This window comes from Equus asinus, chromosome 10 (genome assembly GCF_041296235.1).
Source record: "Equus asinus isolate D_3611 breed Donkey chromosome 10, EquAss-T2T_v2, whole genome shotgun sequence".
Lineage (NCBI taxonomy): Eukaryota > Metazoa > Chordata > Mammalia > Perissodactyla > Equidae > Equus > Equus asinus.
The window spans coordinates 105,992,495-106,007,217 of NC_091799.1; the positions used below are offsets into that span (position 1 = coordinate 105,992,495).

General features: G+C 58.9%; 1 protein-coding gene across 1 annotated transcript; it reads right to left on the minus strand.

The window, feature by feature from the left end:
- Window positions 1–7,433: 7,433 nt before the first annotated feature.
- IRX1 (iroquois homeobox 1) lies at window positions 7,434–12,844 on the minus strand. The gene is made up of 4 exons (XM_044779504.2): window positions 12,430–12,844; window positions 8,588–9,626; window positions 8,155–8,227; window positions 7,434–7,877 (listed from the first exon to the last, which is right to left on the minus strand). Exons 1-4 carry the CDS (start codon window positions 12,706–12,708, stop codon window positions 7,820–7,822), a joined length of 1,449 nt encoding a protein of 482 aa, XP_044635439.1. The 5' UTR covers window positions 12,709–12,844; the 3' UTR covers window positions 7,434–7,819.
- Between the last annotated feature and the right edge of the window lie 1,879 nt (window positions 12,845–14,723).

Sequence of the window (14,723 nt, forward strand, 5' to 3'; positions counted from 1 at the left end):
AGGACAGGAAGGAAAACGTCTTACCAGAAACTTGAACTTTCCCTGCCCATCCTCCTCTGAACCCCATGTTTTCAATTATGCCATACTGAATCTATAGTGATGCTAATATGTTTGCATTGCTGGCTTTCATTCTATTTTTTTACAACTCACCGCAGGATAGCAAAGTCAAAAATATACCATTCTGATCAACAGGACACATCTGCGGTGAATCCACACAGAAGCAATTAATTTCCTGGTGGTATTTTTACACTGGGAGCCTGATGCAGGTCCCCATTATACAAACAACAACTCCAGCCAGCTTCTGCTGCCTGATAAAAAATAAATCAGATTGCGGGGGACGGTTTGGCCTAGGACTGCTACAGGCTATGACTTGTAATGAGGCCTCCCAACACTAATTATGAAGCTTATTAAAGAGAATTGTCCAACTTGTACTAAAGCGCGCGCTGTAATCACGTTAAAGACGGCAGGCCTCCAGAACACGCAGCCGGCAGTCGCCTCGCTCGGCAGAGGGGACCACGCGGGCTCAGCCAGGGCGTGGATCAAATCTCAGAAAGAGTGACTGCGTTTGGCAAATTGGTCAGGATAAATTTGATGGTGGGGCAGGTGAGAATCGCAACCCCGTGGTGATAATTCACACACCAGAGCCTTCCCTCCTCACCAGCATCTGCCAGGATGGGGTCCATGAGACCCTCCCAAAGCAAACGTCGCCAGCACACGGTATTTTATTGTGACCCTCCTCCGGAATCTTCTCTAAGGTTTCAAAAGCAATATTTCAATGTACTCTTTCAGGAGGGTAGGGGGAAAAGAAAGATTAATAAAGATGTTAGGAGACTGCACTGCTGTGAGATTTGTGTAATTATCCCCCACAGGACTGCCCCAGCAATCTGCTGACATTTAGCCCCGACCTTGCAAATCCTCAGTAAATATTAATATATCAACTCAAACAGGGACCGTTGTCTTATTGGTTCACGGAGCTCAGAGAAATTCGCCACAGCGGTGAAAACTAATGTGTAGAACTGAGGAAGGGCGCTCCTTTGATTTCACCTTCTGCTGCACACATGAGCTGGGAGCATCACAAAATGGCAATGCTGTTCCTTTGCCACAGCCGTAGAATGACACTTCAGATGCCTTCGCTTCCCTTTGTACAGCCTGCTGGAATAATCCCAAAACCACAGCGGCAAGAGATTAGAAGGGAGGGAGGGGGGAGGCCAGGAGAGGAGAAATCGCACTTTATTATCTGGAAGACTGGAAATTTTAATAATGCGGAAGTTCTGCCCTCCAATCTGATCTGGGGTTGCCAGAGCAGTGGGCCCAGGATGAGGGCCCCGCCTGGGCCTCTGTCGGCCTGCCACATTGCCTCCTGATGCCCTCCTTGACCCGCTCCACAGAAGCCCATGTGCATATCTGAGAATGGAAATGGCCCCTCGGATTGAGAGTTTGCTGAAGGGGAAAAAAAGGATGGTTGCTTTTTAATTTTGCCCTATGTGTGTTGACGGTGGTGGTATTTTTGGAGGTTTTATTTTCCTGGCCTCAGATTTAGATATCTTTTAGTGACTCATCCTCTCATAAATATTCTGAAATTCCTAATGGCTGGCTGTTTGCTCTGGGCCAAGGGGCCTCCGAAGTTCTTGGGTGTCAGAAGGGGGGCTGCGCGGCCACATTTGGCTTTCAGATGTAGTGTGCTGAAGAGTTAATGCGTGATTAATTTTATTCATAAAAATGTTAATCACTTCATTGTGCGATCTTTTTAGCATTCAGTGCAGCGAGCACCTTTTTAATTTCTCTTGCCCACCGTCTCGCAGATGTATTTAATATTTTCAGACGTTGCTGCAGCTATCCGAGGACCTGGCAATTAAGCATACGTTTAAAATTCAATAACAAAGCGACAGCAGCGACAAACAAGCAAACAGGAAAAGACACAGAGGGAAGACGCGCCGAGACTGCAAGTGACCAGCTCGGATTGTCGCCCGGGTGTCAGGGGCGCCAGCCGCCTGCGTGACCTTCCCAGCGCGCGGGAGCCCCTCCTGGAGCGCCTGCGCTCAGACCTGAATACGCAGCGGAGAAAGGCGGCGAGTTCTTCCCCAGGCGAAAGGGCAGTCTGAAGTAGGGGGAATTAAAAAAAACAGCCCTTCGGTTCAGACGACTTCAACTCGGTTAGTCCCACCACTTCGTTCTGCCACCGAGCCCAGGGCGCAGCGGCGGTGCGGGCCGCGGGGGCAGTGGGCCGATGAGGTCGGCGACCAGACGCGGAGGCGGGGGACTAGCTGGGTGCGCCGGCTTCCCCCAACCGGGCCCCCGGTGCCGCCTCGCCATTGTGTCCCCGCATTCAGCCAGGGCGCTCGGGACGCTGGGTAAATGGATTAGGGGATCAGAGACCCCCGCGGCGTCTTCAGGAGCCAAACAGCAGCGCGCAGAAAGGGCTGCCACCGGCGCCCCGCCGCAGGGGATGGGGGCCGCGCGGCCTCTGCCCACTCCGGGGCCACTGCCCCCTCGCCGCCTTTCCTTCCCGGGGCGCCTGGCGCAGTGGGGGCTGCGCGGTGCTTTCTGCGCTGACTCGGAGTGCGGACACCTTTGCGGTTACGGGCCTGGGCGCCCCCACCCCCTCGCCCCAGAACCCATGCCTGAGTGCCCCTGGGTCCCTGCTTCCGGGCATGTGAGATGGAGAGGCCACCGAGGCGTGCGGCTCCATCCCTTGCTCCTCTCTCGGGTTTAGACCACCTCAATTCTCTGCTTTCTCCTTTAGGACATGCCAGAATTTGAGGCCGCTCCAGGGCGTCCTCCGCCGGGGCAGCATAGTGACTTTCCTGCGCAGTGAGCCTCTGGCTCCATTGAAAACAAGCGTCCAAGCAGGTTCCAACGGCGTTGGTATAAAGATGAATACACTGATATCTATGAACACACTTGCTTCGACCTAAAAGTTACTATTTTCTTTTCACTTGAAAAGACATTAAAACATTTTCGTGGGCCTCTCAAAGTATTGTGGGCCCCAGGCCTCGTGCTGGCTGTGCTGAGAGGTCAGTGGGCTCCTTTTGTCCCCCTCTGTGGCCGCCCTAAGCGGGCCCATTTCCAGAAGTCCTTATGAGGAGGGGGAAGGGGGTCTGCATCCAGCTTCAGTAGCTGGGGCACAAAAGGCCTCCAGCAGTCCCCAAGGGATGACCTTCGAGGCCTTTCAGCTCTGGAGCTATAATTAGAGCCGCTGGCGCAGTGGGGTGCTGGAAAAGAGCAGGGCGGGCAGTTGCTGGTTGCTGTGCCACTTTTACTGGGAGACACTCGTCCCACGCCCCAGGGAGGGCTGCTAGAGCCCAGGAAAGAAAGCTTTCTGGGGGGCCTGGCTTTCTCCACACAGGCTCGGGGGACCCCTCCGGCTATTGGGCTCTGCCACCACCCCCAGAGGACACCGCAGACCTCCCAGCTATGCTCCAGGCCACCCACCCTGGATTTCTATTCTGGGACCACACCCTCCCCCACTTGCCCTTCCCACCTGGAGCCACCACCTGCAGTTGGGGCTAGCAAGATGCTAGCAGGTCTCTCCCCACATCCCTTAGCTGCCCCCTGCCACCTCCCCGGGACTTGGCAAGACACAGGGCCAGAAGGTACACTCAGTGTCAGGTACCCCAAAGCCTCCCCTTCTTGGGTCCCGGGAGGCCTGAGAGCCGGGCTGCCTCACGGCACACTGTTTGGTCCTATGATGTGGCCCATGCAGCACAGGCGGTGGGCAGAGACCAGTGGAGGCTGGATGGGCCTTCCAAGTCTCTACCTCCTTGCACCCCAAACTTACAAGGAGCCAACCCCCAGCTCCCCACCCAGTAACCCTCCGTGGGTTTGGCTTCTTTCCCTCTTTTCCCACCTTTAACTTGGGTGCCCCAGGGTCAAAACCTCATTCCCACTGGTAAACTGGGCCCTGTCACTCTCTCTGGAGAGCTTTCCAGCATCCAATCTCCCCAAATCAGTGTCCATACATCCACAGTCTCCATCAGGCAGCCCCAGCCCTACCCTAACTCTGCCTCCTCAGGGCAGCCAGGCAGCTTCAGGGCTCCTCGTGCCATCCAGAAGGCTGGAGAAGACTGGAACACAGTCCTGGGCTCAGGAGAGGGGCTTGGGCAGAGGGGGCAGGGCCGGCCGAGCCCTCCACGTCAGGGCCCAGGGCACTGCCAGCCCTAGGGCACCCCGGCGCCATGGCTCACCCTGCCCTCTTTCTCAGTCCTCCTCCCTCCTTCCCTCCCTCTCCTGCTTCCTCACTCTCTGGCAGAGTCCCATCTACAAGGACAACTGAAACTTTATAGGGCATGATTCATCGGGTGGCACGCCCCTCCGAGCCACGGCAAGTATTACATTAATCAGTGTCAGACCGCTAAAACCAAGATATGAATATGAATTCTCCATATTGCAAGAGAGATAAATGTGCTGGTGGATATAATTGATCAGAGGAGGGAGGGAAGGATGGTGGTGGCAGAAGAGATGTCAGAGACTCCAGCAGGTCGACGACTGGGATGGGGCCTGCGCCCACTCCCCAAGTCCTCATGCCAGGCATGGGGGGCCTGATCCAGAAAGCCTGCGCCTCCCACCATCTCCCTGTCACCTTGGCGCCGAAATGGACTGCAGCAGAGAGAACAGAGTCTCTGCACCAGATTTCTTACCCTTCCCCCTAAAAAGATCTGATAGAGGAGGAGATACTGTCTGGGACACGGGGTGTCCTTTCTATAGGGAACCTGTCACCTGCGGAGCAGGGGGTGCCAAAGTGAAAACATTAATTCTGTGGACACCTCTCACCCCTACAGCTTTTCAACTTCTGTCTCTTCCCTGCTGGTCACTGAACTACTGCCACTCCCTGAAACTGTCCTAGGTAGGGGGAGGGTGGGAGACCACCTTTGCACGTGCAGAAAATTCCAGAGAACTTCCCCTTTGGCTTTAGAAGAAAAGGGGGTTCCTAGTCTACTCCCAGATATTTTAGGAGCTGAAATGCTGTGCAAAGCAGGCGTTCCCCATGGGCGCTGCTCATCCCTGGGTGTGACTGCCCTGGTTGGGAAAGATGTAAAAAATAGTGCACAAAGAACAGAAATGCTTTCCAACATTCCATTAAAAATTCATTTCTAGCTTTTCATTCGAGAAAAATAGCTATGAGGCTGGTGATCCTATTTCTTTGAATGGAAAGCTTTGGTCTCCAGGAGGGCGCACAGATCGACCCTTCACGACTTCTAGGCCACTGGGGTCTGAGGCCTGGAACCCCGCTGGTGACAAAAAGTGCTGACCCCGACACCTGGGCAGCAGCTTCCAGGGGTCCCAAATCTACTGGATAAAAAAGAAAAAAGAATGGAAATAGGGGGTGTGCCAGCAGCGATGCCTGCTGGACCATCCGATTTGATTCTGGGAAATAAAAGAGTGGGTGCGGCAAGGCAGAAAACTCTACCGCCCACCTGAATCACACCTGCCGCCTCCAGCAGGCACCCAGAAGGCTCTCCCAGCACATTTTGGATGCCAGAGCAGCATGTCTATGGGCCGAGAACGTGATTCCTTATCCGAGGAGCAGGACACCACGGGTCAAAGCTCTCCAGATGAGCTCTCGCCACACACGGAATCCATCTGGCCCCAGACGTGAGGATTGAGGCGTGAGACTCGATTCCAGGAACTCCAGAATGAGGGGTTCCAGGGCTGTGGTAACCCCTGAAGCCCCAGCGTGAAGCATAGACGAGGAACTCCTCTCTGAATTCGCCCCGCATGGAGCCTGGCCCCCACCCCTTCCTCCAAAATGCCCACTCTAGAGGCCCGGCACTCCCTGCCCCAAGTTCAAACGAGTGGGTGGCACCCAAGAACACAGAGAAGGGTTCACCACCACCAATCGAGGCTCGTGCCAACGGCACCCCCAAGGCTCAGCCGCCCCAGATTTTGCGCCACGCCCCAAGAGCGAGATCCGCGCCGCCATCAGGACCCCATTCCGTTCTCGGCCCATAGAGGGCGCCTCCAGCACATCCATTCGGACGACGGACGCGGCTCCAGCGCGGCCCCAGCCGCCGGCCAGCCGGCCCTGCGCTCGGCTCCGCGCCTCGCTCCTCCCGCGGCTCCCGCGGCTCCCGCAGCCCCGCCGCGCCCCCCACGTGCCGTCTGTCCACGCGCGCCCTCCGCCGCGCCCTTCGCGCCTCCTTCCCGCCGCTTTTCCTCCAGCCTCGGGGAGGGGACTCTCTCCGCTAAACCGACAGACAAGGGGGTGGTAGCTAGAGAAGGACGCGGCGCCCCGCCCGCCGGGAGGAAGGTAGCCGCCTTGGGGTGGCGCCCCCTCGTCCTCAGCGAAAGCCGCCTCCTTTCCCCGCCGCAGCGGAGACCCAGGGAAAAGACAGCCGCGCCCCTCGCCAGAACTAGCAGCCCCGGGACCAGGGGTCCCTAAAGGGCTGGAGGGCGACTGTCTGGCCTGGGTAGAACGTGTGGCGGAGGTCCTGTTCGGCATCGGGGGCCCTGCTGCTTCCCCGGTGGGCTGGTTCCCCTGCAGCCCACGGCTTCACTGTCAGTTTCGGAAATGTTTGCCTTCTCTGTTTTCACGAATTCAACATAAAGTTGTCGGCGCCCTGGTGGAAGTGCAGGCTGCTGCGGTGCATCCCGCTCCGAAAGGCCCCGCAGCCCCGACCGCCGCGATTCCTGGGGCTCCTGGGCCCTTTCCCACCCGCGCGCCCCCGAGGCTGGCTCTGTCCCGCATTGTTTCCTGCAGTCGCTCCCAGCTGCCTCCCAGGCCCGGTGGCGGCCATCTAGGAGTTTATATGCTCCTGGGCTCACTCGGTGCGCCCAGTGCTTAGCGCGTGAGGTTAAAGACGACCCGGGGGACCAAAGCCCCTCCCCTCTCTGTCACCCCACACTGCTACCGCAGCCCCCCGGCTCTCACGCACAGAGAACTCCGGAGCTGCATCCCTGCCCTGCCCGCCCAGCAGGACAATTTGAAAGATCTTTCCAATTTCTCCACGTTTGACTTAACCAAATAACTAAAACTACACTCAAAGCAAAATTGCATACTCCATTATGTTCTCACTGTAGCTCCGAGACGACCCGACACGACAGACACACTGCTGAGACTAGTTATAAAGGGACTTCAAATCCTAACTTCTCTTTTAGGGGACACGATTGGAAATTCTTTTCCTTTTTTCCCATTATTGCCCACCTTAAGAAATCGTTTCATAAACTGCCGAAAATCGAACTCATTTTTGTCCTGAAGAAAGGCGTGCCCCAGATAAACGCATAAGAGTTGGAAAGAATTAAAATGCTAACAAGAAACTGCCCTCCTGACGACGTTAACAAATTCAGCAGCAACCAAAAGACGGTGAGAAACACCAGCCTGCTGGTTGGAAACTCCCCCAGGAGCCTCTCTCCCCAAGCCGCAGCACGTGGGCCCGGCCAGGATTCCAGGATTCCGGACACCCCAGCGGACGCCCAGCCACACACAGCGGCAAGAGCAGTGGGCATCATTTCATTTAGTTTATTAGACAAAAATATATGATTTAGACAAGTTCGCTGACGCGCTATTTACAATCTGAAATCACTCTATATACAGAAAGAAAAAAAAAAAAGACACAAGCACGTGGGGGCATTTACCGAACCGATAATCAACCGGAGCACGGTGACAGCCACCTGCGCTGAGCCGCGGGCTGAGGCCAGGCTGCTGGGACTCGAGCTCGGGCCGGGATGAGCCCCTTTCTGCAGAAAGCGATGGATGGGAGTCGTTGATGTCGTTGCCGTATTTGTCCTTTACACCAGTCTGAATTTGTCTTAATTTCTCCCTCATCCCCTCCCTCCCGAACTCCTCCCCCCTCCCCCCGCAAAAGTAAAAGATGACCCTGGATCAGGCGGAAGGGAGGGCTGCTAGGATCCGCGGCGTTCCCTCCTGCGGGGCCAGCGAGCTGCAGGGGAAACACAGCGAGACAAGAAGGCACAAGCACCGTCAGTGGATGGACGCTGGGACCCGGCGTCACCGCTTCTGCCGGCCGAGCGCCCTGGGGGCGGGGTCGCCTGCCCCGGGCGGCTCCCCGGCTCCGGAGAAACCGTGTGGACACAGCAGGGCTGGTGGATAGCGCCCCTTCAAAAGTGACTGCGAGACCCCACCGCCGCCCGGGCCTGCTCAGCCTCCCACCCGAAAATCCTACCCCCAACCCCAGGGTAAAAGCAAATGGCACTCACTTGTCGCGCACCGGCTGGAAGGGCGACTTTAACTGCTGTGCCGGCGAGTCTGGCCTGGGGACGAGGTCTCTCTCTGCGAGGGAGGGGAAGAGGCAGAGCGTCAGGACTGGGAGACAGGCTGGTGGGGGGAGGGCGGAGGTGCGCAGGCCTCCTCCCCACGCCCACCGCATTCCCTCCCACCCCTGGCGCAGGGTCTCCAGGAGAAACAACCCCCTTTCCAGGGGCTGGCCACCCATAGAGCAAAGCTCTCCCGGGAGAGCCCAAGAGCCCTGGCCTCACTCCCTGAATTCAGGCAGGAACTACTGTTCAGCCCTTGGCTCAGTGGTGGCCACAGTATTTTCACCCTCCCGGGCCGGTGCCCTCCCCACCCCACTCTACGCCCGGGCTCCGGATTCCTGGCCCAGGGCGGGGCAGATGTCCCTGGGCGCGGTACCTGGGAGCGCGGGGCTGCTGCGGGCCGAGGCCTTGTCGCCTTGGAGCACCCCCGTGGCTACGGTGACGGGCGGCTGCGGCGGTGGAGGCGCGGGCAGGTGCGGGCCATGGGGCGCGGCGTGGGGCGCGCCAACGCCCAGGAAGGAGCGCATGTTGAGCAGCGAGCCCTGCGCCAGGAACGCGCCGTTGGTCCAGTTGGAGAACTTGCCGATGTGGCAGGTGTACAGTCCGTGGCTGGGCAGGAAGGCGGGGTGTTGCAGCGGCGCGCCCGCTGGGGGCCCGTGCGCGCCGGGATGGCTGGAGGGCGGTGGCGGCGGCGAGGTCTTAGGCGCGCCGTCGGGGCTCGTGGCCGTCTCGGCCAGTGACCAGATCTTGGGCTTGCTGTGCGGCGCGCCCTGCAGGCCGCCGGCCGCGGCGCCGGGACTCAGCAGACGCGTGCTACCAGGCTCCGGGACCTCCTTGGTCAGGCCGAGGGGTGAGTCTTGGGGCTTGAGCGCGTCGGCGGCCGCCAGCGGTGAGCCTTGGTCCAGGGCGAGGGCTGTGGGCGCCGCAGGCGCGCGCGGCGCCTCCGCCTTGTCCTCGTCGTCCTCGTTGCTCTGGTCGCCATCGTGCTCGTCGATCTTGTCGATGTCGATGCTCTCCAGATCGATCTCCTCGTCGTCCTCCGTCTTCTCGGGGTCGCCCTCGGTGTCGCTTCCGAAGAGGGCGCCGTCCTCCTGGTCTTTGCTGCGCGCGCCCCACGTCACCTTGTTCTCCTTCTTGAGGCGCCGGCGCGCGTTGGCGAACCAGGTGGAGACCTGCGTGAGGGTCATCTTGGTGATGATGGCCAGCATGATCTTCTCGCCCTTGGTGGGGTAGGGGTTCTTGCGGTGCTCGTTGAGCCAGGCCTTGAGCGTGCTGGTGCTCTCGCGCGTGGCGTTCTTGGGCCGCCCGGGATCCCCGTACTGGAACTGGCCGTAAGGATAGTAGGCTGGCGCCGTGTGGGCTGCGAAGGTGGCAGGGTGCACCCCGGGGTTGTCCTTGAGTTCATACTGTGAGCCCTGCAGCAACACGGCCCAGCAAGGCAGGAGAGCGAGAGTAGGGGGAGGGAAAGAGACAGAGAGAAAGAGAAAGAGAGAGAGAGATGAGTCCCCAAAACTGGGAATGTCGGGGGCAGCCACTCCCGTTCGCTCCAGAGCAGAAAGGCCCCCAGTGCACCACTGTTGGGGGTTCAGAACCGGCAGCCGCCTCTAGGAACTGTGCTTCTACCGATCACGGAGAGCCTTCTTGTTACTCGAGAAAAGTTCCAGAATCTGTACAACCCTAGAAGACCACAGCGGGAGCCGCGGCTCCCCAGCATTTCCCTAGGCCGCCTTCAGTCCCCCTACCCCACCACCGACGACAACTCCAGAAGCCCGGATTTCCAGGTTTATCTCACACTAGCTGGAGGGGAAAGCTTTCTAACTAGGCTGATAAAACAGTTTCTCCAAACGTGAAGAACCCAGAGCCGCACGCCCCCTCCCTTCGACCCTGAGGGGGTCAAACAAAATAAACCATCCCGGGTTTTCCTTAGCCCAAATCCTACAGCAATTTAAAATGAAAGCACACTTCTTTTAGCTCCCAAATCTGCATATAATGGGTTGCCCACACTTAAAGGTCTGTAGTGGTGACAGATAATTTAAAATTTTAATCCTGGCCATCATCGGCAACAATAACAAAACACCATTTTTTTTTTTAATACAAAAGGAAGGCTTATCCGGTAAAATATTAACGCGAGGGCCTGGAGCGGCTGGCCCTGAGGAGCGGAACCGGTTTCCTAGGCCTCTTCTCCTTACTTTATCACTTAAGTTTGACTTTGATCTGGAGCGAACAAGCACAAACTGTTTGCAGGCATTCAGAGCCTCTGATTTATTTGCAATCAATATTCTTTTTATCATGGGTAGTAAAACACAGCAAGTCAAATTATCCCATCAGGTTTTTTGGTAAATAACATTTTATCTTTCTAACAACCTCATTAGGCCTCATTATTATCATAAATTGCCCAGATAGACAGTCACTCACAATTTTATCTTTTGATTTCCAAATCCCCAATCATAACGGCTTGGAAACCTTAGGCCTAGAATCTGAGTTTGGGTTCAGACTTATTTGTCATAAGCCGACAGGAGACCACGAGAAAACACACACACTTTTGGGGGGGATTTCCATACTGTATAGTTTCCCCTTAGTAAAAAATACAACATCTGCCCTCCCCACCTCACTACAATGAGGGCAGACCCTTACCATATAGCTCCTTTCCTCCCCCTGTAAACACACACCGGTTTCCCCAAAGACACACATCTGTATTCTAAATTTCTGTAAAAAATTGTAATCCTCCATATAAAAATTGTCGAGTTGTCGTGTTAGCTGAGGGTGACTCCCGACTCTGAGAAAGTTGGTAAAGAGTAGATTTCTTGGACTAATTAGTTCGGTGGTCGAGGCCACAGAGAAAAGGATTTCCTGGCCAGATTTCGTTTTGCAAAATGTACTTTGCACTTTTCCAATTATTTTGGTTGTAATCGCAGGGCAGACATTTCGGCCTCGTCTCTGCTGGGAATTCTTTTTGAAAGGATACCTTGTAAATCTCTCATCGCTTCCTCGGCATTCCGGCCGCCGGAACAAAATGGGAGCCGATCTTTTTCGATAGCGAGCGATCTGAAAGGCAGCCGCGGCCGCTTTCAGAGAAATAGGCTTTCTTTTCAAAACTACAAGAAAAGTTACAGGAAAATGCACCGGCTGCTTTGCTGGTGTACAGCTGGTGGGTATTTATTTCCTGTCTCTTCTTCGGGAAGTGGGGGTGCCTGCAAATTGCGTTATCCCGCCGGCAGCAGCACAGGAGGGGGCTGCCTCCCCGAGCCCCGCGCCGGGCGCGCAATTCACCAGCAGCCCGAAGTTTAAGCCCGAACTTGCGATCAGACCAAGGAAAATGCATCCTTTAGACCAACAGACTGGCCAATGTCCCGTGGGGAATTAAATTTGCAGCCCCCTCCCCCCATCTGGCATCCACCGGGACGGGAGACCAAGAGGACACCATTTATTTTAAGCCCAGGGACAGTTTTCCTTAATCCTCCATTATGTAACGCGGGACGAAGAGTGCTTTTCTTTAGGTGCAAATGAAATGAAAACTTTGGTAACTTAGAAAAGTCAAAGCAAACATCGTTTCAGACGCCAAAAATTATTTGACTTAATTTTTTTTTAATCTCAAATTTGCATACACGCCATTAAGAGACCCCTCCAGCCCGTCCGATCTCCATTGTTAGGTTTATTTTAACCGACTCTACCAGGGTTTCAAGGGTTCCCTCTGGCAAACTCGGAGACAACTATCTGCGCTCTATCAAGGCGGGAGGAAACCGAGTGTTCCCGGCCCAGCCCAAAAGCTGAAGAGGTCGCGCAAGCAGGGCCCGCGGGCCGGGAAGGGGAGTCCTGGTCAACTGGGCCCAGCTGCCTGAACCCCACCCGCCTGCCCAGCCGCCCCGACCGAGCTGGGGGCGCCGGGAGAGTTTGGCCCCGACCTCCAGTGCGAGCCGCGCGCCCTGGGCCTGCTCCTGCGGCCTCCTGACTCTCGCCGAGACCCCATACGGGGCCGGGCCTCCCGCCTCCCCGGGTCGAGACGGCAGGGCCATTCCCGGCCGGCCTCTTCGCGCTGCTTTCGCCCCCGCCGCCTCGAACCCGCCAGCACGGCCGCTCCCGCTCCTCGCCCCGCCGGCTCCGCCGCCCGCTCTCCCAGCCGCGCGCCGCGCCACCCGGCCACCCTCGCCCAGGGCGCCTGCCGGGCGCGGGAGAGGCCGCCCGAGGCGCCGAGGGCGCGGGGCGGCCGGGCGCACTCACCATCTGCGAGAAGAGGCTGAGGTCGGCGGCGTAGGGCAGGAAGGCGCTGTAGTTGGGCGCGCCCGCGTACGGGCCGGCCGCCGCGTACATGCCCAGGACAGAGGTGACGGCGGCCGCGCCCGCGCCCGCGCCCAGCTCCGCCGCCCCAGGCCGGCCCGACGAGGCGGCGGCGGCGGCGGCGGCGGCGGCCGCGGCCAGCACTCCCGGGCGCTCGCCGCCGTAGGCGCCGGGCCCCGCGGCGCTCAGGTACTGCGGGTAACCCAACTGCGGGAAGGACATGTCCGCGGACTCCGCGGCGGCGGCGGCGGGCAAGTATTAAAGGGGCGGCGAAGGGAGGCGGAGGCGGGGGTGGGGAGGCGCGGGGGGCGGGCGGCGGGCCGGGCGCGCTCGGGCCGGCCCGGAGGCGGGGGCCGGTGGCTGCTCCGCGGCCCGGTGCTCGCTGGCGCCCGGCTCCCGGCTGCGCCCGGACCCGCGATCGCGCGCCGACTGCGGCGGCCGCTCTCCGCTCGGCGGCGCGGCTTTCAGACACAATTTGAAGTTGATGCTTTGATTGGCATCCCCTTGAGCGCTGGCCCCGCCCCCGGCTCCCCTTCCGCCCCCTCCCTGCCTCCCGCCCGCCCTCGCCGGCCGCTCCCGCCCCTCCCGGTGAGCACGTGGTGCCCCGCGCCGGCCGGGCCACCTCCGCCCGCGATGGGCGCGCGAGCGGCCGGGCGGCGAGTGCGGGCCCGGCGGCCAAAGGCTCCTTCCCGACCGGCCCCCGCGGCTGTGTGACAACCTGTCGACACCGGTTTACAGCTGTCCGACACCGGGGTTTGCTGTTTCGCAGCTGAGGTGTATCTGCTTTTTCACAAAAACATCTTGGCGCCTGCTTTTCCACCGTCGGGGCTGCGGGGAAGGGGCTGGCCCGGGCTCGGTGACAGCCGGCGGGGAGCGGCCTCCCCTCCGAGGCCGGAGCTGCCTTTGCCTCCACCGGACGTTTTTGGCAGAAGTGCACCCCGGTGCCCTGGGTGCGCCACTAAGCTGCCGTGGCGTGACACCCCAACGCGGTCGTGGCGTCCCGGTGGCCCACACTAGGTACTAACAGGTCGTCTGGCAATGGCCGACCTCGCTGCACTTGGAGAAGCGGGAAGCGGCTGAACGCTGCATGTTTTTCCAACTGTGAAAACTTTGGGAAAGGGCAAACCAGCTGAGAGGCCACTGGCTGGGAAGAAGCAGATGCAGTCTCCGCTGGCGGGTTCTTGGGGGTGGAGGGACCTTTTCTTTGCGCAGAAAGCAGCGTTGCAGCGGGAGAGAAACATCCCTCCGCCGTCCTGGAGTTGGGAGAAGCCAACGTGGCCTGGACGCCCCTCGTTGGTTCACTAGGTGTTCAGAGGCAGGAAGTAAACTTGTGTGGAGCACGCCGGCCCGAGGCGGCGCCGCGACCAGGCTAGGGGCCAGGCGTCTCTCTTCTCCTTCCATCTCCTGTCTCCATCCTCGCCCGGCCAGAAGAGCGAGCAGACGCAGCCTGGCGCGGTATGCTCCGGAGCGGCTGCGGGTCGCTGGGGACCTGGCTGCGGCAGGGCGCAGAGGCCGGGTGCACGGTCCTCGTCGCCTCCCTGTGCCAGGGACAGCTCAGGCAGGCTGCTTCTGCGCTGTGCTCGCCGGCTTAGTCCTGGGGACCCGGGTGCGGAGCGCGCTCAAGGTTATCCGCTCGGGCTCCTGGGGCTACCTTGCGCCCCATCCCCTACAGGGCAGGCAGAGCTCGGCGCGCACTCCTGCTCTCGCGTTCTGGAACTCTGGACCCCGCAGGAGTTTCATCCGACGACGCTGGTGTTGGCCTCGGTTCGGGCCCGTTCTGGGCCGCAGGATTAAGGCTGACCTTTGGGTCAGGTCCCCACCTTTACCTTGGACATCGACGGTGTCCCCATCCCCTCGGTCCCCCTCCAGTCCCCTGGACCATGGAGGCCCAAGAACTCCTGCAAGCTCAGGAAGGCTCCCATTTCCTCATTTTGGGGCCTGAGGACAGACACGGAGCCACTGCCTATAATTAGCAACAATAACGCCCATAACAGTAATTACTAATTACTAGCTCCGTAATCAGGCTTTAATTTCTCTGCTCAGAGTCAGGGTTTCTTCCTGTTCATGCTGTCCTCCCCCTTCACACCCCCTCCCCAAGCAGCCCCTGCTCACTCCAGAACTCCCCAGCAAGCCTGGATTCCCTCCATGCTTTGACAGATTCTGGGGGCTGGAGGTGGGCCCTTGGCACTCCTGCTCCTGGTAAGTCCCTAACCGCAGCTTCCTCCTGCTCCCCAGCC

What these genes read in the sequence shown, in the direction of transcription:
- IRX1 (XM_044779504.2), bottom strand. Translation starts at nt 12,708, where the DNA reads ATGTCCTTCCCGCAGTTGGGTTACCCGCAGTACCTGAGCGCCGCGGGG. An exon ending in CAGCAGCCCCGCGCTCCCAG is followed by an intron (nt 8,228 to 8,587) that starts GTACCGCGCCCA and finishes CCTCCCTCGCAG; the next exon opens with AGAGAGACCTCGTCCCCAGG. An exon ending in TTCCAGCCGGTGCGCGACAA is followed by an intron (nt 7,878 to 8,154) that starts GTGAGTGCCATT and finishes TTTCCCCTGCAG; the next exon opens with CTCGCTGGCCCCGCAGGAGG.